A 25,483-nucleotide genomic window follows, 5' to 3' on the forward strand; every position below is an offset into this window, starting at 1 on the left:
GTTTTGGCTGCTTATTTAATATTATCTCACAATGCCCAAATTTCCTTCTTTTTTAAATAACGTTTTATTTTTTAAAATCTCTACTTTTTGACACCAGCTAATTTAAAAGGCTGACCATGGTCCATTTGCTTTGAGTCAGCATAAATTGAACTAGATGGCTTATAGAGGTTTTTTTTTTTAAATCAATTTATGACGGTTCTGTTTGTGTTTCTAAAGGATTAGGTAAAATATAAATGTCAGTTATTTCAAAAGTTTCTTTTTGTATGAATAGATGGTATTTTTATTATACTAAGGATTACTGGATTTTTGTCATCAGTGTGGCATTAGAATCTTCATTTAACTTTTTAAAAGTTAATTTTCAATCCAGTGCATTCTCTTCCTCTCTTCTCCTTCAGTGGTTTAAATCAAATAAATATATAAAAACTAAAGCCTGGATTAACTTTAACTTCTCAGTATCTAAAGGTAAGTGATTTTTTTTTGTTCAGTATTACTTTTGGAAGTATAATTCCAAAATCTAATAATTGTAGACTATTTTGTGAAATGATGTAAACATGGCAGTTATGAAAATTATTTTTTGCTATTTAGATTTTTTTAAGTTACTATTTAAATACTTAAACTAAAACAAGAAATAAAGATTCAGGTTTTTTTTGTTTTTTGTTTTTAGTTTTTTTTGCAAGGTAATGGGGTTAAGTGGCTTGCCCAAGGCCACACAGCTAGGTAATTATGTGTCTGAGGCTGGACTTGAACCCAGGTACTCTTGACTCCAGGCCAGTGCTTTATCCACTGTGCCACCTAGCCGCCCCTAGATTCAGTTATTTTTTATGGAGTGGCACAAAAGTTTACTGTTTACCCTGAAGATGAATAGGAGAAAGTAACTTATATTGCTAGTAAACTCCTAATTCCCACAAAAGCTTTTGTGAGTCAAGTTGATAACCCTCTTTTCCCTTTAAAGTCACATAGATCTTCTTAGTTGCTTTTTGTGAAAGTGAATGATTTTTTTCTAGTCAACTTTTTGGGTCTTACATATCTTTCTCAAGGTTGTGAATTTTTGTTCAATAGAATTCTATATTATTTAGAGGAATTCATTATAGTTTATTCTACAAGGGAAAAGACCATTTCACAATTGCCTGTTCCAAGGAAAGAAGTATTACATTATGATCTGAAAACTGCAGTAAGATAAAATTTTGGTGAAAATAGTTTATACAGTTGAAAAATACTACTTTTAGATAACTTTTCAACTTAGGTTCAAGTATATAATATAAGGAATTTTGGATAAATTTGTGTGTTAAGCTAATTTATGTTTTTCATCTATACACCTAGTTAGAAATATATTAGCTTGGCATACAGTTAAAAAACTTTTTCATCAAGTCCAATTCATGTGTAACACTAAGATGATTTGTAATAGACTTTTTAAAAGGTTTTAACCATTTTTGTCTTTCTAATGGTGTTTGTTTCTCTTAACAGGAAGATCACAACCAACCATTATTTGGAGTACAATTTAATTGGCACAGTAAAGAAGGAGATCCCTTAGTTTTTGCAACTGTAGGGAGTAACAGGGTAAGTATATTAAAGATGATTTCTTTTCAATTTAAGTATTAAATAAAGGTTTTTAAATGCCTATCTTGTGGTAGGAATTGAGGACGCAAAGACAAATTAAATACTCCTTGTCCTTTAAGAAGTTTATTCTGTTTTACTGGAGTTTTGATGATAGTTTTGAAATAATGAAATCCATATAGTCTGAGATTTTTAAAAAAATAAGCCATAGTTGAACACTTGACAAATTCCTTAATGTAAAATGTAAACATACTTCAGGTGAATGAATTTAGATGTCCCTCATTATTTTAGTAAATTCAATATGTACAGTTTACTTTTGGAAGAACTTATTAGACATAACTTTACAATCAGTAAATTTCAAGGTTATTTAGAGATCAGTGATGAAAGAGACTCAGTAATTTTAAAAATGACCATTTTTTAAAATCTGAGTTAAAACTATAAGCTGAAAAAAATTATTCTTTTGTTTTTTGCAATAAATATTTGGATTTTTTTCCCCCTTGAGCAGATCAAAATAGTACAGAAAAACAAGGATTATTTGAAAAAGAACTGTGTTTTTATGCTTTTTTGTTGATCTTAAGTTAAGCCAGAGTTTGAATTCCTAATGTGGGATGATTGTCTGTATGAATAGATAAAGAAGGGAAAAAAGCCCATTCCATGTCTTCAGGAAATCTTAGACCTTATTCACCTTCATCATCTAATCATTTCACTTTGGTAAGACATTATTACCTTGGCACTACTCTGTGTGGGGTAGATAGCCTATTAAAATATAGCTTCTTAAGCCTAATAGTTTAGGTAATCAATTAACAACCTTGGGGAAAAAATTAATTGCATTGGGAATTGTGATAGACCTTTGGACTTTTGAGATTCAGGCTTGAAACTGGTACCAGGAGTTAGAAAGAGAATTAACTAAGGATTTGAAAGAACAGCAAAGATAAACCCGATTAAGTCCACCATTTGATCAACAGCATCAGCACCTCTACTACTTAAAAAAATCATCTATGCTTCAGTGCTAGATTGTTGAAACTTGAAACTAAGCTGCTTTAAATTGTGGACTCTCAAGCTCTCAGAATTTAAGAATTGTTACTGATTTTCAAGTGGAAACTTGAAATCCACCTATTCTTTGATCTCACTTTTAACATCATCTAAGTGCTTAGAGATGGAACTGTCACTCTATATAGAAATTAGAAAGTTTCAAAGTCTCTTTCTTTTTTTTAAGTGAAAACTTCAAAGCAGATAAGAATAAAAACTCTGTGCAAAACCCTTGCTTCATTTCTTGTAGTTTTCCGTAAATTTGGTATAAGGTAGAAGCTTCTTAGTTCTTATTTAAGGAGATTGTTGCAATATCAATAAGGCCTTGCTCATCCTTTAAAAAGAATCCTCCAGTATGGATACTTAAGGCTCTTAAATCTGTTGTACTCTCTTTCAGCTTGACATAGTTTCTGAGATTTCATCTATATATTTTCCCAAGATTTATCACTGAATTTGGTAACATGGTATCTTGCCATTTAAAAATTCTACTTTGGGGGTAGCTAGGTATCGCAGTGTACCGGTAGAGCATCCAGCCCTGAAGTTAGGAGGACCTGAGTTCAAATCCAGCTTGAGACACTTAATAATTGCTTATCTCTGTGACTTTGGGCAAGTCACTTAATTTTATTGCCTTGCATAAATAAAATTAAAAAACCCCATAGATTTAAAAATTCTACTTTGCAAATAAGATACATACATCTTCAAATTCAGTTTTTATCTTTGGTTTTCTAACCTTGAAAAGAATACACAGAAGAAAAATAGTTTCAGACAAAGAATGACGCTATTTAACCCAGTATCCTTTGGCCTGTGGGAAACATTCATTAATTGCCTTAAGGATACTTAAAACATATTGTAAAATCTAGGTTGAACAAAAAATTACAGGCTACTCAATTGATCATAGAATTATTTTAACTGGATCTTTTTTTAAAAAATTGGAATAAGGGAACTCTCCCTATGAGAAAATTTCCTTTATATACAACTTAGAAACCACACTTCAGTTTATAATTTTGAAAGTTGTTTGGTTTACTGAGCTTTTAAGTGACTTAGCTAGCATCATAATGTAGCTGGTATGTGTCAGAGTTGAGACTTTAATCTACTCTCTTCATGCCAACTATTTGTCTACTTCATCTTGTTATGTCTTGTACTACCACCACATTTCCTCAAAAATGATGATTCTTTTTTTCAGGATGCTTATAATATAAGTCCTACCCCCAAAATAAGCCCTAGTTAAGAGTGCAGGCCAGACAGACACATTTAGTATATGTCTGTTGCAATATGATATACATATTGAATTAAAAAATAATATTAATATATAAATAAGATTATTGACATTAATATTAAAAATAAATGATGATAAAAGTTATTATTTATTTTTAAACTTTAATAATATGATGCTTTCAGCTTTGAAAGGCTCTTCTGATCCTTTCAATAACCTGTAAGTTGGGTACTATTAAATATCCTCCTTTTATAGATGAGGAAAGTAAGTTACTGGTAATGTAAAGTGATTTTCCCCGGATCATGCAGTAAGTATCTGAATTGAGATTTGAATGCAAATTCTTTACTGTAAAGTCACTATTCTTTCTACTAGTCCATATTACCCTAGAGATAGCATGCTTGAGATCCAAATTGTGCAATTGTTACCAGAAGGATTATTGATTGTTTTCTATTTGGCAAGCAGTCAAAGTTAGCCAAGTTTCAAGTTACATAAGGACTTGGTAAAAACTATCTAAAAGAAGGGGAAATCTTTTAACATTGTTTATCATATGTATTGTAAAGTGAGACTTTATCATCGTTGACTTTGTTGCTTAGTATTCCAATATGGTTTCTTAAAGCTCTTTAAAACCTGCAGAATAAACTTCTTTGTTTATCAAGATTAAATTCACTCTTCATTTTGTTTTATCAGGTTACACTATATGAATGTCATTCACAAGGAGAAATCCGATTATTGCAGTCTTATGTGGATGCTGATGTATCCTTCTCTAAAGTATATCTGTTTTTGTGGATATGTGAATTGACTTGAGATAAGGATGTCATCCCTGAAAAAATGTTTTAAGTTAATTATGCCTCTGAAATTTGCATTGATCTTCATTACTTTCCAGTTATGACATTCCCTCTTCCATAATTTGACTGTTTCCCATATTATTAGAGTCATAACATAATTGATAGTAGTAGAGTTTTAACATTTGCAGAGCATTTTACAGACATTGTGTCATTTGCTCCTTCTCTCAACAACTGTGAGGGTGGGTATTAAGGTATTACTAGTAGCCTTGCCTATGTCTTACAGAAGAGGACAAAGTATCGGGGGGGGGGGGGCAGGAATTCTGTTTTGAGAGGTTTAGTTTCTGATTGATACTATCTATTTCTTCTATGGATTTCTTTTTTTCTTTTGAGCTTTTCTGGAGTTTCTTACTTTTCTCTTCATCTAGATTCAGAATTTCATCAGGCATTAGGTATTTTTTTGTAAATTTGTTGAGAACTTGGTAATTTCTTTAAGGATTTTCTAATCATCCTTCCAGTCTGGTTTTTTGATCCTCTCAACTGATTTATGTACTTGTGTTCTGAACTTTTACTGAATTTTTTTTCTCCTAAATACTTTAGTGTTTCAACCTCTTTATATTTTTATCAATTACCCAGTTTTTGACTTCTTTCAGTTTGCTGGTGGGCACATGCGTCCTGCTCCCCAGCCTTCTCATGTTGAGAATAGAATTCATCAGTCTAGGGCCCTGTTTTGAATTCCATTTGCTGCTAAAGTCCTGTTCTCCTGTTCTCAGACTTAGATCAGCCACACACATAGTGATTGTCCTGTTCCAAAGCCTCCCTTGACTCTGTTTCTTGAGATTAGGCTGAATCTTTGTCCTGTGCCTCTTTGCAGAGTGTGGGTTTTTCAGGCAGAGTATCTGAAGTCTTGGTTGTCTCTTAACCTAGACCAGCGGCCCCCCCCGCCCCCGCCCCCGCCCCAGTCATAAGACTGCCATGTTTTTATCCTTTCCCCTCCACTCAATGTGATTGTTCATGTATTTAGTTTCTCTGCCAGGTAAATATGTTGACTAGTGGCTAAAGTGCTTAAATTTAACATTTTAAGACTTAAACTTCTCTAGTGTTCATTCCTAAAGATTTTGCCTTATTGGGATTCATTCTTTTTTTTTTTTCTTTTTTGCAAGGCAGTGGGGTTAAGTGGGTTGCCCAAGGCCACACAGCTAGGTAATTATTAAAGTTTTTGAGGCCAGATTTGAACTCAGATACTCCTGACTCCAGGGCCAGTGCTCTATCCACTGTGCTACCTAGCCACCCCTGGGCTTCATACTTAATGTGAATTCGGTTATAATTACTCTATATCTGATCCACAATTCTCTATTTCTTTCTTTCTATTAGAGAGTTAAAGAGACCTATGAAAAGTGACTAATTTGTTATCTTACTGGTTTTTGTATCATGATACTCAAAATATTTATTTTTATTTCTATTTATTTATGTTCTATACTTTTCATATTTATGTATACATACAGCTTTTCCCAATAGCTATCAATTCCTTACAGGTGGAAACTGTTCTATTTTTGTCTTTGTCTCCTCAGTCTTTATCAGGGTGCTTGAGTTAAAATAAGAATTTAATAAATGCTTGTTGATTGAAATGGTCAGTAATGATACTGTGAAGATTGGATCCAGGAGGATTTGAAGAAGGTTTCTGTTGTCTCCAGCCTTAGAGTATGAATAATTCATGAAGTTTTTGAATATCATCCTAGACTCTTTAGTGTGGAATACACAGCCATCTATAACTTAGCTCTGCTTGCCTGGTCTAATCTTAAATCCCTTTAACCACCAACATAAACTCTTAGGTGGTCTAAATATACTTTGTTTATTCTTTTCTCTGTTCTGAAGGAAACATTATCCAGTGGAAAAAATATGGACTTTGGAGCCACAGGGCCTCAATTTAAATCCATTATTTATCACCTATTTCTTATTACCAAGGATCATGTTAAAATATATTAACCTCTCTTGGGTTTCAATTTCTTCACTTATAAAATCAAGGATTTGGACTGTGACCTCTTTTGAGAGTCTTTCCAATACTAGGTCCATGATAAGCCTATTATTCATATTCCCTGTCTTAGAATAATCTTACTCTAAATCTTATGCATTTGTCCACATTGTTGCTCCCACATAAGTAAATACAAATATTTAGATTTTTCAGTCATTTTCTGTTCTTTTGTCTTCGTCTACATTCTCTGAAACTTCGAAAAATATCAATTTGTACACAATCTAGCCATTTGAGGTCTATTTTTGACACTTCAACCTCTTATTAAAGGAACAGGCTTCCTCTTGAAATAGTGAATGTAGTCAAAGATTTAAGACCTCTAGGATTGTATTTCATGTAAAAGTTTGCTCTGTAGGAACTTGGATTATGCCTAAGAATTGAATTGTGATAGATAACTTGTAGAATCACTTCCACTTCTGTAATTCTAAGTTGAAAATTTGTACAGATCAATATGCTAAGAAGGTGATAATGTCAGAGAAACTAATAGTAGAATTGAAAAAGTCTCCCAAAAGAATTTAATTGAATCCAGATTTAGTTGAATTATTGATTGATAATCACATTCATTTTTTTTAGGTATTTTTTTTTTGCAAGGCAAATGGGGTTAAGTGGCTTGCCCAAGGCCACACAGCTAGGTATTTATTAAGTGTCTGAGACTGGATTTGAACCCAGGTACTCCTGACTCCCAAGGCCAGTGCTTTATGCACTACGCCACCTAGCTGCCCCTACATTCATTTCTATCAATAAAAAATACCTAATATTTCTAGACACTGGGCTCACAAAGATGAAAAATGCTTACGATAGATAATGCATGATTTATTGAATAGTGATGATTCCCTTGATGTTTTAATAATTCATAAACCTATGGAATATTAGAAAATATGACTGTGCTTTATTACTCTAAAACAGAGGTTTCTCACAGTGTAGACCTAACTTTCAGGGGGTTCCCCAAAGTGAAAATTATCTCTAATAATATTAAATAAAACCAATAGCTATACTGGACAACAGCCCCTCTTTGTGGCTTCCTCAATTTTTAAGAGTATAGAGTAACCCTGAAACCAAAAAGTTGGAGAAATACTGCTCTACAGACAAATTTTCCATTTAAATGAAGAAAAATTTGTGGAACTAGACTGCAGCACAAGTTTTTGAGACTGAATGAGTAGGTAGAAAAGTAGTGGATGAATTTCACTTCAGGCCCAGTATAGAGTATCCTATGTAGGGAAATGTGATAGACCAACTTTAATAGAGGAGATGGTCCTCAACAGCCAGTAAGAGTCAAGTGACTTGAGGCCAGATTTGAATTCAGATCCTCCTGATTCCAGGGCTGGTGTTTTATCTACTGCCATAAACAAAAAACAAAACAAAACAAAACAGACATTTACTAAGTAGTGGATTGAATTTTTAAGGTATTTCTCTTGAAATTTGAAAGAATTAAGTTTAGAATAAAGTAATAACTTCCATTGAAAGGTAGGAAACTTTTAAAGTCATTTTTCCCAAGAAGGTAAAATTTAAATGTATAAAGAACAAAAACTTCGTTGCCCTCTGACAAGAAAGTCCATTTTTAATATCAGGTACAGAATATTGGCCTGGATAACTCCTGGATTTTGTATAGCCTATAAGTTTGTAATATTCTCACTGACAGTGTCTTTATGCATTGAATGCATAAAAGACATTAATGTATTAATTTTAGCTTTCTTCACAATGTGAATCAATGTATAATTCATTCAATAATAGGGACTTGTGTTCCTTGTTTGTTTTAAGATGAGTTTTTTTCCCTTGGATAACATTTTTAAAACTTACTTTTCTAATTACATGTAAACATTTTTAGCATTCATTTGGTTTTTATCTAATTGCTACTTTGATTTGACATTTTTTGATGTTCTCAGATATTCATTGCTCAAATGGATCTTTGCTTTCATCAGTGTGGATATTAAATATTTAAATTGAAATCCTCCCATCTGTCCATGTCCCTTGATAAGTTCACCATAGGAACATCATGCAATGTGGCAAGAGACTTTTCTTGCTTACTTCTGACATCTTGAGGATACCGGGGTAATTTACAGATTGTCTGCTGGTTCTCTCTTGTTTTCATCAATTCAGTTCCTTGATAATATCCTTTACTCTCACTTTTTGAAGTTCTTTGGACAGCCTGCAAACACCAACTATGTACCCTTTCTTTGACTTCTGCTTTGGTCTACATTCAGAATCAGTTCTTTCTATGTATATGTATGATATTTTCTATCATAAGTCTTTTAGAATTGTCTTTTCATTGTATTACTGAGGAGAGCTAAGTTCATCATAGTTGATTATCACACAGTGTTGTTGTTAATTTATACAGTGTTCTTTAGGTTCTACTCACTTCATTCAACTTTGGATCATTAAAGTCTTTCCAGGATTTTCTGAAGCCTGCCTGCTCGTGGTTTCTTATAGAACAGTAGTACTCCATCAAAATTTTTTTGGTCATTCTCCAATTGATGAGCATCCCTCTAAATTTCCAATTCTTTGCCACTACAAAAAAGAGCTGCTATTAATATACCTGTATATGAGGATCTTTCCCCCTTTTTTGTGATCTCTTTGGGATACAGACCTAGAGTATAGTGGTATTGCTGGATCAAAGGAGTTTGCAGTTTTATTACCCTTTGAACATATTTCTAAATTGTTCTCCAGAATGTTTGGATCAGTTCACAATTCCACCAACTATTAGTTTTCCCATATCCCCTTTGACATTGATCATTTTCCTTTTTTATCATGTTGACCAATCTAATAGATATGAAGTGTTACCTCAAGTGGTTTTAATTTGCATTTCTCTAATCAATAGTGATTTAGAATATTTTTTCATATGATTATAAATAGTTTTTAATTTCTTCATCTGAAAATTACCTGTTCGTATTGTTTGACTATCAGTTGGGGAATGACTTGTATTCTTACATGGTTGACTCAACTTTATATATTTTAGAAATGAGTCTTTTTTGAGAAATACTACTATGAAAATTGTTTCCCAACTTTTCTGCATTCTTGGTTGCATTGGTTTTGTAGAGCTTAGATTCTAGTGAGGGAGACTACATAAATAAATCAGTACATTCAAGATAAATGCAAAATAAAATGGAAAAGGAGAAAGAAATTAATTTGCTGTCACAAACATCCGGAGTAGCTGGAGAGCAAGTTTCTTCAAATGAGTTTATCAATGAAAGAGGTTCTTACTATGTTTTTGTACATGTTTGATAGATTGTTGATTATCACAATTAATGGAATTTTGAAGGAGGCGTCCTCTTTTTAGCTGCAACTTCTCTATTTTTTTTAACCAATTTAACATCTTTTATTGATTTTATTGATTTTAACCTTATTCCCTTCATAGTGGTAATATTAAAAATTATTATGATTCTGTTATTCCAGATGCATATTCATTTGTTTGTTGGACAAGAATTTCATATTTAATGTTACCAGCATAGGGAATTTTTATAGATGTTCTCAGAACTATGATTCTTAGCATTTCTCTTGCTCCACTGCTACCATTGTTGCAGAAATGGATTGAGACTTCACAGAACTGCTAAAATCAATAGCATCAAGGTATTCTTCCTTAGCTGGTAGTGCTAATCACTTTGTAGTTTTCCTTTGTTTCATAGTCTGCCACAGCCAATAATATAACTGTCAAGTGCCCTGCCTAATTGAAATAAACTTCTCTGTACTATGCTAGATTGTTCCTCAGAAACAAGCTTAGTCTACTCCCAGTACCTTACTCAAATCATTTTCAATGTAATTAGACTTGCCATGCTTGTGCTACACTAGTAAAGTTTTAAAGAATTCATGCTCTCTACTATACCATAATGAGGAATCATAGTAGGACTTTGTGAAGGATTTTTTTCCCTTGAATTTCATCATTTAAAAATAATTTATTTTGGAAAGATTTTCTTCATTACATCTGGATTAATGTTTAAAAGATAATAATACTATATGGTTGTTTTCATGAAAATTTTAGAGTAAGGATAATGTCCTTTTTTCCTGTTTTTTTAATGTAAAATATGCATATAATAATTTAGTAAAATTCTTTCCTATAAGCCTCTATAAAGTTATTCTATTTAAGAAAAGTCATTGTGACATGAACTGAAGAATGTGTGCATTCATTTTAGCAATGATTTAAACCATCTTTTTTTGCTTATGGTATCAAAATAGTATCTCATAGGCTATCAGAAGAGCCATTGATTTGTGACAAAGCAAAAGGTAGTTGCTCAGCTATTGAAAGTTCTTTTCTTGCATCTATTATCTCCTAAATTGTTCATCATTTCTATCAAAAACCATCCCTAGAAAACAAACCCTTAAATAGTTATCAACTTATTCTTTCAGGGTTGGCAGAATGATAAGCATCAATAACATAATGTGGAAGAACAGGGAGAGCTACAGGTTTGAACCAGTAGAAGTGTCCTGGGCGCTTCCTTTGCTCATGCTGGGTCTTCTCATTTCTAAAGGCAGGGGTCTTTTCTTTTTGCCCAGAGTTACCCATTGTCTCCATTACTTGCCTGAGCTTTGGTTCTTATCCTGTATTCTTAGCGTATGGGAATCTACATCAAAAATCTGCTTTCTGGGGTGGCTGTGGGTGGCGCAGTGGTTAGAGCACCAACCCTGGAGTCAGGAGTACCTGAGTTCAAATGCGGCCTCAGAAACTTAATAATTACCTAGCTGTGTGATCTTGGGCAAGCCACTTAACCCCATTGCCTTGCAAAAACCTAAAAAAAAAATCCACTTTCCTCAGCATGAAGTTATGATACTAGATGATTGCTTGTTCATTACTATGATTCTTTGTATCATATTGTGAAAAGTTTGCATTATTTCTCATATTTAAGTATTTAATATTGTTAATATTTATAGTAATTCTGAATTCAGCAATTTTTATCAAGTGAATTCATTTCCTAATAACTGAGCCCTTTGGATTTATTGAACCATACTACTAAACTGTGTTTATTTTGCTTTGTAGTGTAGTTTGAGATCTGGTATAGCTTAGGAATATGTTTTTGTCATCATATTTTATTTAATAAAATTCTTTTTCTAAAATCAGTACAAAAAAATCACAGAATTAGGGTCTGAAGGAACCTCAAGATATAGTTGTATTTCTGGTTTTGAGAGTTCTGTGATGTATTCTGCATGTTTAAAAACCAGAAATACATAAATAAATACATAAATAAAAGAAAGAATAGAAGAAACTGTAGTGTTATCTAGTCCTCCATTTTACAAATAAGGAAACAGACCAGAGATGATTTTAAAATAACTTGTTGAAGATAACATGAAATAAATGGTAGAACCAAGATTTAAACCCACATCCTCTGACTTCAAATTCAATTATTTTCTATTTGAACTATTACTTTCTAAATCTTATTTAGATGTTTGAGCAAAGGACTACATAATGTACCCTGAGACCATGTAAGCTGCCCAGTGAAGTTGGAAATCTCTGTAATTACTGAATCCCACCCTTCTGAATGTAGCATTTTATAATTGAATGATTTTTCAATCATGTGTGTAATTCAGATTCTTATTTTACTGAAGAAAAGGAATTTTAAGTGATTAGATTCTTAGTTTGAATCAGGAATACAAAGAGGAAAAAATTGTCTGTATTTTTAATGACTACAACATAGGAGAAGAATTATTTTTCACTCAGTAAGAGTTTAGTACTTTTCAGAGGCAGTTTCAGAATATGTGAATCAAATTATAGAATGTTAAGTAATACAATACATCTTTCACAGAGAATGAAATGAGTGTTTAGAAATTTTTTTTTATATTTGTGTTCCTTAACAGTACTTTTTCTTAGGCTGATGAAAACTTTTATACTTGTGCGTGGACTTATGATAGCAATACAAGCCATCCTCTTCTAGCTGTGGCTGGATCCAGAGGCATAATTAGGATAATTAATCCCATAACAATGCAGTGCATCAAGGTAAGTTTTCAGGTTAAGACCACTGATTTACTTTCTTTGAATGTATGTCATTGGAGCTTTGTCATGAGGAATTTGTAGCTAGTGAAATTTTGAATTTTGGTATTAGGTAAAATGATTATACTTTCTTAAGAGTTCCTAGCACTAAAGTTATTTAAAACTGCATTTAGCAGACAGACTTAAAATGAAAGTATTGTACATGTGTTTGGATAAAAATACATGTGAGTTCCATTTTTAAGTCTTATATTTTTGTAATGTCTGGATAAAGTATACTAGAAAAAAGGAAAGAGGAAGGAAGAGGGATTTTTTTTGGTTTTTTAATTTCCTTCTCCTTGACCTCCCAGATTTTTTAACTCTTTGTGCTCATCTCAGTTTTAAATACTTGGACATAGATTTTGAAAGGTTCACATAGGACCCATTTATGAAATTGATTTCCATTTTTGTCAAATAATATTTGTCTTAGGGATATTAACTTTATCTTTAAATTTTATTTTAGCACTATGTTGGCCATGGAAATGCTATTAATGAACTGAAATTTCATCCAAGAGATCCAAATCTTCTCCTCTCAGTAAGCAAAGGTAAGACAAGCAACTCTTTCTTTAAGACTACTTATATGTGAATGAAGTCATGCTCTTCTTTCCTTTTAGTTAAGAGTTAAGCAAGAATTATACTGAAAGTTATACTGAAAAATCTTAGAAATGTTAAAGCAGTAAGGAATAAAAACATAAGTATAGATGAAATGTCAAACTAAAGTAAGTTCTGAAAAGAAGACAGTTACTTATGGCATTTTACTGAAGTAAATGAAGTTAACAGTGTCAGGGGATTCAGTAAAAGATAAGAGGGGACTGATATTGTGAATTATTTTAATAATTTGAAGAATGTCATCAATAGCATGTTACACCTAGTTTAAAAGCATATTTTACAAACCAGGAAACCAAAGATTCTTTTCACTCTTTAATTTTATATATAGTTGTAATCTTTTTGATATCATTAATATGATCTAATTCATATTTATGAAATATGTATTTTCTAAAATGCTAAAATAGTATGATCTTGTTTTACAAAATCATAGATTTATTTTTTCCTTTCTTTTTTTTTTAAATTTATTTTTATTCTCATTTTGTACAAATTTTTTTTACATTAATAAAATATTCTTGTTTACAAGTAAACAAAATACCCCTCCTACCCCATGAATATAGATAGACTTGCTTGGGCGAAAAAAGTAAAGGGGAGAGAAAAAAAATTAAAATTAAAAAAAATAATACTAATAATTGTAGGTATGGCCAGGTGGTACAATGGACGAAGCACCAGCCCTGGAGCCACGAGCACCCGAGGTCATATCCAGCCTCGTAAACCCAACAATCACCCAGCCGTGTGACATGCAAGCCACCCGATCCCCGCTGCCCTGCAAAAACCAAAAAAAAAAGGGAAAAAAAGACCCAAAATAAAATAAAATAGTAATAATAGTAGGGGTGGCTGGGTGGCAGACAGAGCATTGGCCCTTGAGCCAGGAGCACCTGGGTCCAAATCCAGCCCCAGACACCCAAAGATCACCCTGCTATGTGGCCCTAGGCAGGCCATCCAGCCCCACTTGCCCTGCACCCTCCCCCAAATAATAATAACAAAAAATGTGCTTGAGTCTTTGTTCCAACACCAACAACTCTGTCATGGGTGGATCTCATTATTTATGATAACTCCATCACAAAAGTTACTTCCATATTTTTCCACCGTTGCCATTGCTGATTGCAGCTCCCTCCTTTCTTATTTCTCCACTACCATGTACTATATTTTCTCTCTCCTTTCACTCTGACTCTGCTGTAGGGTCGTTGACTGGCTCAGCAGACAGATCCCTGGTCCTGGGGCCAAGAAGCCCTGAGCCCCCATACCACCCCTTAGGCCCAGAGTCCACCTGGCCCTATGGTCCTGGGCAGGCCTTCCAATCCCAACCCCTTGCAAGAAAAAAGAAAATGTGTTATATCTGACCACTGTCCCCCCATGGTCCATCCTCTCCTCCTTTATTCACACACCCCCCTTCCCCCTGCTCCCCCCTTCTTACTCCAGATGTCTATACCCCATTGAGTATATATGCTGTTTTCTCTCCTAGCCATCTCTGATGAGAGCAAAGGTTCCCTCATTCCCCCTTGCCTCCCCCCTTCCATATTGCAATAGCTCGTTGTAATAAAAAAAATTTTATGTGAAATATCTTGGCCTATTCCCCCTCTCCTTTTTCTTTCTCCCATTCCATTTACCTTTTTTTTCTATTGACTCCATTTTTACACCATATTTTATCTTCAAATTCAGCTTTCTCCGGTGCTTCAACTATAAAAGGTGTCTACCTGCTCTATTAACTGAGAAGGTTCATATGAGTATTATCAGTGTTATTTTTCTATGCAGGAATACATGCAGTTCATCCTCATTAAGTCCCTCATATTCCCCCCCCCCCCCCTCCAATCTCCATGCTTCACCTGAGTCCTGTATCTGAAGATCAAACCTTCTATTCAGCTCTGGCCATTCCAAAAGGAACATGTGAAATTCCCCTGGTTCATTGAAAGTCCATCTTTTTCCCTGGAAGAGGACGTTCAGCCTTGCTGGGTAGTTCATTCTTGGCTGCATTCTAAGCTCTTTTGCCTTCCGGTATATTGTATTCCAAGCCCTACGAGCTTCCAATGTAGCTACTGCTAAGTCCTGTGTGATCCTGACTGCAGCTCCACGATATTTGAACTGTCCTTCTGGCTGCTTGTAATATTTTCTCTTTGACTTGGGAATTCTGGAACTTGGCTATAATATTCCTAGGGGTTGGTTTTTTGGGATCTCTTTCTCGGGGGGGATCGGTGGATTCTCTCCATTTCTATTTTGCCCTCTGCTTCTAGAATATCAGGGCAATTTTCCTGTAGTAATTCTTTGAAAATGATGTCAAGGCTCTTTTCCTGATCATGACTTTCAGGTATTCCAATAATTTTTCCATATCAGTTGTTTTTTTTTCAAGGAGATGTTTCACATTTTCTTCTAATTTTTCATTTTCTTTGTTTTGGAGTATTGATTCCTGATTTCTGGTAAATTCATCAATCTCCCTGAATTTTATTCTTTGTCTGAAGGATTTGTTCTCCTCAGAGAGTTTTCTTATCTCTTTTTCCATCTGGCCAATTTTGCTTTTTAAAGCATTTTTCTCCTCAATAACTTTTTGAACTGTTTTATCCATTTGACCTAAGCTGGTTTTTAGCATGCTATTTTCTTCAGCATTTTTTTTATTTCCTTGGCTAAGCTGCTGACTTCATTTTCATGTTTTTCCTGCATCTCTCTCCTTTCTTTTCCCAGTTTTTCTTCTAACTCCCTCATTTGATTTTCAAAGTCTTTTTTGAGCTCTGTCATAGTCATAGTCTGAGCCCAATTTCTGTTTTTCTTGGAGTCTTTAGATGCAGGAGCTTGTGCTTCCTCATCTTCAGACCGAATATTTTGATCCTTCTTGGGCTCATTTGCAAAATATTTCTCAGTAGTCTTCTTTTTGTTCCTCTGCTTGCTCATTTTCCCAGCCTGGGCCTGGTTTGGGGGTGCTTCCTGAGCTTTTGGGACACTCCCACAAGGGTCTCAGTGTGTGAGGCTCTGTCCTCCCTCCTGCTCTGTGAATGACCATAAGTGCCCCCCTCTCCCACGGGGCTGAGGTGGGGGGGGCTGCTGTTTTATGGGGGGGGCCTAGACTGCGATCAGAATCTGAATGTGGTCAGAGCCCCAGAGTCATGTTCCGGGCAGAGGACAGAGCTCTGCAGTCTCTCTTCACTCCCCCTCCCTCAACTCAATGGGCTCATGCCCTGGAGGCTCCTGCTTACCAGTTCCGCCTGCTTCTGTTTCCTGAGGGCTGGGCTTCAGGTGCTCACTCTGGCAGAGGTCCCCCGCTGTTCCCCCACTTTGTGCCTGGTGCTCCTCAGGGTGCAGCTCTGGAGACTCTCCCAGCGCCCGGGGGGCTGCCTCCGGGAGGCTGAAGTTCTTTGGCTCTGGCGGGCCACCCCTCTGGCAGGCCGCCTCTCCGATCCCAGGGAGCAGAGCCTTTCTGCTCTTTTCCAGGTTACCTTGAGTAGGAGAACTGCCTCACTTGTGGGTTCTGTCTCTCGAAAGTTTAGAGTCCTTAGCTGATGAGTTTTATCAGAGAGCTCCTAAGACTCAATCCCTTGTCACCATCTTGGCTCTGCCCAAAATCATAGATTTATTAAAGATTTTCTATGAAGTGTCATTAGACAGTAAATTATATGTAGTTCTAGCACACTGTGCTTTTAAGGAGATTATATCTGCATGTTTACCTCCCATTGATCCATGTCTCTTCTGCTAAATCTGAATACATTCAAACTCGCCTTGGGTTCATTGAAGTTGGTGATGGGAAATCTTTGCTTCCCTAAAATAATTGAGTCACTTATACTCATAGACTCTGTACTGGTGTGTATTTTCATTCCACTTTCTCTCCTTTTCTGTGGCCATGGCCTAGTATAATTTTTTAATAGGGCCATTCTCCAACTGTGCTTCAGGTTAAAAAGAGTTTGCAAAGAAATGCCCTAATGAATTTTAAATGAATCAATTTATAAGCACTTTTTTCAGAAATGTTTTAATGTAAAGTACATATATGTATTTGAAGCATTCTTGCATGTTTCATATCTTATCCCTTTATGATCCTCCAGTTCCTAAATGTGTCACATGTCACCACCTCTGAGAAGTAAGAGGAGTAGAAATACTTTTTTCATCACCTCCCCTCTTGGCAGTGATGAGTGGAACAGGCAAGAGTACCTGGGCCCAAATGAACTTCCATGTGTAACAGATCATGTTTTAATTAATGTGCTTTAATTAGCACAACTTTTCAACTCAGCTTTTTTTTTTTGTCATTTATACATGTTAAGGTAAAGAAAATATTTATCAAAGTAAGTTTTCAAAGTGAGTTGCAATTGAATGGAATATTCTAAAAGTTTGCCATTAATGCTATTTTGCCAAAATGTTATTTTTAAAAGTCTGGTGATGCATAAGAATTATCTGTTTATACACATTGTTGAACATTATTGCTATTAAAGATATACTTGAAATTCCCTGATTGGCTTTTTTTGAGCATACTTATATATTTTTTTGCATACATGTTAAAAGAAAATGAAACATTTGAAGAATTTGAAATGGCAAGTTTTAGATTTTAGAATATGAAGAGCAGTATACTTCAAAGCTATGTATAATGGGACCTGTGTCATTCATAATTTCAGCTTGCTATATGGATTTCTTACACTGCTTATTTCCATCTGTTTCTTAGGATGAGCCTAATGGTGTGAAGAAGAATGTCTAATGTCAAGAAGTATAAATATATTTTTTTAGTATTTTCTAATAAAATGGCTAAACATGATATCTTCTAACATACCAAGGGCACATCCCCATTTAATTTGTTGGGGAAAAGTTATTACAAGCTACGAGCATTAAAAATTTCATGACTTGGCAGCTAGTAGGCATGGTGGATAGAGCACCAACCCTGGAGTCAGGAGGACCTGAGTTCAAATTCAGGTGCAGACACTTAATAATTGCCTAGCTGTGTGACTTTGGATAACTCATTGCCTTCAATTAATAAAAATTTTAAAAATTATATCTCAAAGATATGATTGTATCTTTATTCTTCCCTTTATACCTCAAACAATTGAGCTGTTAATAATTTTCTTTAAAATAAACTTTTGATCTCAAATTGATCTTATAATGAAATTTATTCAGATTCATTAGGATTTATGATGACACTGTTAAAAAAATTGAAAAGGAGTGTTATTTTATAAATTTAGGTAGTTTTTTGATCTTACAGTTTTGGAAGAATCTTCCATTCTTCAAGTAGTCTTTAATTGTACAAAGAAAACCTAGTACAACTCTAAATCATTTTGATAATTACCATAAGATTTTCTTACCTGTCATTAGGTGGGATAGATTTGAAAGACCAAAACAATAAATGTTAAAGATTAATCTTAAATTTTTTGTATTTATACTAGATCATGCTTTAAGACTGTGGAACATCCAAACAGACACACTGGTTGCAATATTTGGAGGTGTTGAAGGGCACAGAGATGAAGTTTTAAGTGCTGTAAGTAGAAAACCTTAGGGCAGTAATTTGTTAATTTGAGATTTATTTGTCAATAATTATCACTGATAGCTTTGCTTGCGATTTCTATGGTAGAGCCTTTCAGCCTATCATTTCACTTATCCAAATATATATTTTAATCTTGTTGGTGAAATGAAGCAAGTAGTTGTAGAATTTCTTCTTCATTTACCTTAAGATAAATCTTGAGAGAATAGTGAAGGAAAACAAAAAAAGAAATTCATAGGTTACCTGATGAATCTTATTTATTTTTATCTTCTCAAATGAGGTTATAGAATAGACCTAATGGATGGAGAAGTCCACAAGACTTCAGTTCATTTTTTGCTTCTACCACATTCTGGCCTTAAGCCTGGGCAAGTTACTTCACTTCTCAGTGCCTCAAACAGCTTTCTAAAACTATCAATTCTACAGCAAGGGTCACTGAGGATTGAAGAAGCTTCTTCAGAGGGAATTCCTTCTGAAGGTATCTTTATCTCAAAAAATTGAATTTAAATAATTTAGAAAATACCATGTTTGCTATTTTGTGTTGCAAAAAGATGCTGTTTCCATTCTTCGTGAATTATATGTCTCGACATAATATAATAGCTTCCAATCTCTCAAAAGTGTATATGGTGCTGTTCTCTAATTATTGTAATAGATGCTAAATGGATTTCACTTTTAACAAACTGAATTTTGATTTTGAACTTAATTTTGATCACTTTGTGGTATAATTCCTGTGGTAGCTAAAAATTTATCTAATCCAAAATGCTTATATGAAAAACAGCTGGATTTTTGTAAGTGGCAACAGAACTGTGAAGTTGTCTCAACATGAAGGAACTCAAGCTTGTACCCTAAATCAAGGATCATAAATTTAGCACTACCAGCTAAGGAAGAATACCTTGATGGTATTGATTTTCCTAAGTAAAATGCTTAGAAACAAAGCAGCCAATTGTGAATTAAAGTTTTAGGTTCTTGGATTTCAGTAGTCCTTGATTTATCTCATAGGATTGATTCTTTAACATAGATTATGAAATTACTCTTCTCAAAAGGAACACTCGGCTTTGTTTTTCTCTTGAGTATTAAAATGTCTTATTTTAAGTAAATACTTTGAGATTTCTCTGAATGTTATCCTATTAAGAATTCTTCTGCCTGTAATTAAGGAAATAGTATTCTTTAAAGAAATAGTTATTTGATAGCAGCAGAAAGTTCATTTTTCATGATGCTTTAAACAGACTTTCTGAAGTACCAGGATTATTAAAAGTTGGTTTTGGCATTGACAATTCTTTTGTGTTATTGAAATTGTAAACTGCCGCCTGGGACAACTTCGTGTAGATAGCTGAGCTTCATAGACAGTATGAGCAGGTCTAATAAGTTTTGGCATGCTTTCTTCACTGCTGCAACTAGCAAATAAAGTCAATGAACTTGGTGCATTTTTTTAAAGCAGTTTATGTATATTTTTAAAGCTATGTATACATGACCCTATTGAATTTTAGATTTATTTTGAGAGATATTATTTAAAGGTTTTTTTAAACAAAAAAGAAGTAAGGTGTTAAGGCTTTTCTCTTGTTTTTACAGTTTATCAACTTAGGCATCCTGTACATTGAGTACAAGTCACATCACTTAATATTTTAAAATTAAAAAGGTTATATGATTAAATGAATGGAATAAAAGGAAATTGCAAATTTTCAGATCTCAAACTTCTAAGTTACTTGGTTTTAAACTGAGTTAAGAGACAGGAGACTCAGTTCTAAAACAAATGGTTTGTCATTTCTAAAACATGGTTTGTCAGTATGTTTGCAGTAGTCTTAAACACACAAAACTGTATTTTTTAATGTATCCTTATTAATAGGAAATTCTTTTTTTTTCCTTTTTGGTTAGGAAATGATTCCGAATTGAAATTCCTATTAAACACATTGGGAAGAACTATTGTTTTAATATCTTTAAGTATAGCATTTAGCATTGATTTGGTTGTTCTTTTGGCGTTGATACCTATTAATGTCTTTTTTATAGACAATGCTTTTTCTATAGTAGTATTTAATCATTAATGGATTTCAGATACCTTGTCTGTATATCAGAAAGCAAATATTTTAACTATTGACCTGTGATAATTTCCCCCATTTATCTCAACAGTAAAAGTTTTGAGGTCATAGCAGATTGCTAGAAATAAAATAATCACAGACCTATTGCTCATGAATATAGTTTTCTCATCATTTGACATCTTTTTAGCATCTCTATCCACAGTGAGAAAGAAATGCAAAATAGTTGAGTCATATCAGTCAATTTAATTTTTTACATGACTTCAAAAAAACTTTAATGGGGAAGAAAATGGAAGGTTGAGTTTGTAGTTTTTTAAAGTTTTATTTGGGATGTTTTGTGTTTGTACCTTCTTTCTAAGGGTGGTTAGGATAGAGCACTGGCCTTGGAAGCAGGAGGATGGGAGTTTGAATCCAGCCTCAGACATGTGCCACTTACTAACTAGCTATGTGACCTTAGGCAAGTCACTTAATCCTGATTTGCCTGACATCCAGAACCATCTCCAGTTATCCTGAGTCCTCTCTGTCCACTGGACCCTAGTGACTCTGTAGGAGAAAGTGAGACTGGTGACTTAGAACAACCCCCCTCACTCAAGTCCAATTCATGTGCTTTGTCATGGCATCAACTCCCCTGATGTCATGGTTTTTCTTCCAGAATGAAGGACGAATATCAATCAGTCAACCTTCTTTCTTGCTATTCAGAGTTAAGCATTGACCTTGCCTTTTTAAGTGCACAGTTCTCTGTAATTTGTAAGAGTTTCATATAACATCACATAGAAATGAATGAAAATTCATTTTTTACTAACTTCTGTAAAAGATGCCTGTCACATGAGAAAGTTTTGGTTTATAATTTAGTTTATTTAAAATTAAGTAATAAAGAGACTTGGGTGAATATCTAGAAAAGGAAATGCTGATCACAAAGAATTAGTATTGTTTATTCATTAAGAGAACAGCCCACGCAACACTAAAACGATTTCATCACTAAATTGTTCAGGATGAGCTACAGATAAAATTTACCTAGTACTTTATTCTTCTGTCATTTAAAAAAAGCACAATATGTGAGCTAGGTGGCTAGTTAAGTGACTGGGACTTGGCAAATTTATGGTTTGAGTAAACTCAGAGGAATATCTCATGTCCCACAGATCTGACATTATTCTGTTTTATACTTTTATTACTGCCTTGGTATATTGAAGGTGACACAAAGCTAGAAGTGATAACTTAAGTATATATTCTTATCTGCTGACATATTTCAATGAATAGACTTCTGTAAGGAGTACCCAAGTTCATATTGGGCCTGATACCATCTGTCTTCCTCAGTTTCCTTAATTGTAAAATGAGAATAATAGTGGCACTTACCTTCCATGGTTGTTGAGAGGACAAATGAGATAATATTTGTAATGAGCTAAGCATAGTGCCTGGCATATATTAGTCACTTAATAAATGTTTGCTTCCCAGATACCGTTGTTTCCAAAACATTTTAACGGATTTAAAATGTCCTGAACATAATAAATTAAGTTGAAAGTGATAAATGTAGAAGTTTACATTAAGATAAAAAAAAAATCATGACTAGGCAGTACTTTGTCTAAAAAAAGATTGAGTGGGTTTTGAAAGATTGCAAGCTCCCAAAGAGTCATTAGTGTGATTTCATACACACTAAAGCTAATGGTATTATGGACTGCATTAAGAGAGGAATAGCTGCCAGGAACTGAGGAGAAATGCCTGCTGAACTTAGTATGACTGCATCTGAGGTGAAGAAAATGCATGAGAGTCTACACAGGAGAGCAACCAGGAAGGTGAAGGGCTTTTCTTGGGTTAGTTGAAGTAATAATTGAATTTTTAATAATTAGCCTAGGGATAAGAAAATATTGGGGATGCTTCATAACTAGGTGTAGGTATTTGAAGGTCTTTTGAGAAGAATCATGATTGGACTTGTTTTGCTTGGCCCCAGGGGACAGAAGTTCAAAAAGGTATATATTAGCTTCAAGCAAAGGTTGAAAGACCCACTTAATGGGCATATCTGTAATCTATGACTAAATTGGAAAAAGATCCTACAAAATTAGCCATGGGAATACAATTTATATTAAGTTGATATTATTTTGGATAACATCAGGTAGATTTAGATAATTGGCTGGCATAACTTGGTACTGTAACTTATTTTCTTTATTTAAACTGTTTACTGTATAGGATTATGATCTTCTTGGTGAAAAAATAATGTCCTGTGGAATGGATCATTCTCTCAAACTCTGGAGGATCAATTCAAAAAGAATGATGAATGCAATTAAGGATTCTTATGATTATAACCCAAATAAAACTAACAGGTAACATTTGTGACCTTTATTTAAGAAGAAATAAAATCCTTCCCATGCAAAACAGATAATTATAAGTATGGGTGATAGCTATTACTTTTTACAAAATCATTTTTAACCCTTCAAAAATTAAATTTGGAAAGTGAGTTTTTAAAATAATTTATTAATGGTTAATTTGTATAATCTGATTTATTTCATGTTTTTCATCCATTTTCAATTTGTCATTTGTTTTCATGATTAAAAATTTTTGTTTAATTAGATATCATGCTTAGATCTCTGTCCTTAGATGTTTTTAATAAAGGACAAAAAACTCTTCATATTACCATATTTTATTTACTATGGAGAAATAGGAGACAGTAAATGGCAATTCAGAAACTTAAAAGTATCTTCAATTACATGGTCAATAAAATCTCAAGTTCTGCTCAACAATGGTCTGAGGAAAAACTATTATTTAAACTTTTAATTTTAGCATGTAAAGATTTTGGACACCCATGTTGGATATAGTTCAAAATAACTTCCAAAATATTTTTCCAGTACTCCTTTAAAAAAATTTTCTCTTCATTTCAGCACATGCTTAGTGTAAATCATGTGCCACACAAAACATTATTTAAAAAAATAGTCCATGATTTTCATATTTAAGTCTCAATTTCTAACAAATGTCATTGCCTTTTGTCATATAATCTCCCATTCTTATAAAAAATTGAATCAAATACAAAACAGAAGAGATTCTATTGGAAGTCAGATGAGTTCTTGACTTTTCTTTAAACCTTTGTTAAAACTTCTTAAAAAGTTGTGACTCTTCCATTGTAAAGAGTATATATATATATATAATCTCTACTATATAAATTAAATTTTCACATTAATATCTTCCTAAGAACTAGAAATCTTAAAGAATGATTGAGTCAGTTTGTGCTGGTCTCAGTTCCTTAGTGGCCTAAAGAATTACTCTAACTTTGCTTAATGCAGAACCAAAGAATGGAAGAGTACCTGGCAACATCTACCTAATTAATTAACCTGGTAATATTATTAACAAATATTTCTGGAAATAAAAGAAAAATTACTGTCCCTTAAAATTGTGTGCTCATTTTTCTAGTTAGGGTCATTTTTCATTGAACACCTTAAGAGTTAAATCCTCTATTTACTTGCCAAAAAAGGCATTTAATTTAACTTGACAAATACCAAAACTATTTTTGATTATGACAACTCATAATATAATGTACTGTAAAGATAGACTTGGCCTTTAATCTTGACACGGTATCAAAGCTAAAAGTTGTGGAATCACTGAACTAGATATGACATTAGACATTTACATATAAAGAAACTACAACTCATAGAGGTGAAATGAGTTACAATTGTACACAGCTAGTTAGCAGCAAAAAATAGTAGTTTCTCTTGTTTAAAGAAGAAAAAAAAAGCCAAACTTCAACCTTTTTTGATTTTAAAATATATGGCAAAATGCCTTCCCCTCTGTGCTAATTTAAATTCTACTCTTTGTTTGCTTACATTAATCTAAAGTAGCATAAAAAATAGCTTTGGGGAGTTGATACTTCCTTTATGGTTTTCTAAAATGAAGTAGTTATTTGGAATAGTTACATTTGGATTTGTAATATCTGACTGGGATTCATTTGTTGCAATTATTCAAAATCTCAGTCTGTTCAAAAAACTGAAACTAAATTTTTAGCTATTAACATCTATAATTAAACAGACTGTCCCAAAGGTTTTAGTGCACTTTAAAACTAGGTTTAAATAGAAGAAAAAAAGAATTTGCCATCTTTCCAGGTACATTCTTGGTTTCAAACATATTAAATTGAAGGAAGAATATTAAAACTGATCAGGAATATAATGTGACTTAGCTCCCCATCATTATAAGATAGGAAGAACTCAGCCATTGGAGAATGTCAGAACAAAGAGAGATTTAACAACCCTCTTGTGTTTTATTTTTCACACTTTTAATTTCTGAATAGTGAAAATGAATGTGCCACTGCTGTTCTCCTTTTTTGAGTTTTGACATATCCATTCTTCCTGCAGGCCATTTATTTCTCAGAAAGTTCATTTCCCTGACTTTTCAACCAGAGACATACATAGGAATTATGTCGATTGTGTGCGATGGTTAGGAGATCTGATACTTTCCAAGGTATAGTAGCTGTTGTTAAGCTGTATTTCTTTGTGTGTGTTGGGGCTCCTAGGGAGTTCACCACTTGAAAAAATTAGTTTTATTATAAATCTTGACAAATTTTGGAACAATTTCCAAATTCTCAATGCCCTTTTTTTCTTTCTTTGGCAGAAAATAGGGAGTTTATTTAACCAAGGGAAAATATTTGATTTTGCAAAGAATAATCGTACATTTTAACTAATCTTGACGATTGTTAGTGGTGTTAGAAATTATTCTGCTGGGCTTCTTTTATTCTTTTTTACCTACTAGTCCCAGGAGTCTTGAGTATTTTTTAAACTTGCAAAATTATTTTAGAAAATATTAAACAGAGTGTTGAAGTTTTAATTATTCTCAACCCTGATAACCCTTCTATTTTGAAATCAATCTCAACTATT

General features: G+C 33.5%; 1 protein-coding gene across 1 annotated transcript in view; it reads left to right on the forward strand.

Annotated features, from left to right (window-relative positions):
- Window positions 1–25,483, forward strand: part of LOC141507245 (polycomb protein EED-like) — a 52,006-nt gene that overhangs the window by 24,330 nt on the left and 2,193 nt on the right. The window contains 7 exon segments of the mRNA XM_074214719.1: window positions 1,465–1,557; window positions 4,484–4,549; window positions 12,402–12,527; window positions 13,021–13,102; window positions 18,512–18,603; window positions 22,815–22,948; window positions 24,965–25,070. Of these exon segments, the coding sequence (XP_074070820.1) occupies window positions 1,465–1,557; window positions 4,484–4,549; window positions 12,402–12,527; window positions 13,021–13,102; window positions 18,512–18,603; window positions 22,815–22,948; window positions 24,965–25,070 (699 nt within the window).

The sequence above is a fragment of the Macrotis lagotis genome, chromosome 1 (genome assembly GCF_037893015.1).
Source record: "Macrotis lagotis isolate mMagLag1 chromosome 1, bilby.v1.9.chrom.fasta, whole genome shotgun sequence".
Classification (NCBI taxonomy): Eukaryota; Metazoa; Chordata; class Mammalia; order Peramelemorphia; family Peramelidae; genus Macrotis; species Macrotis lagotis.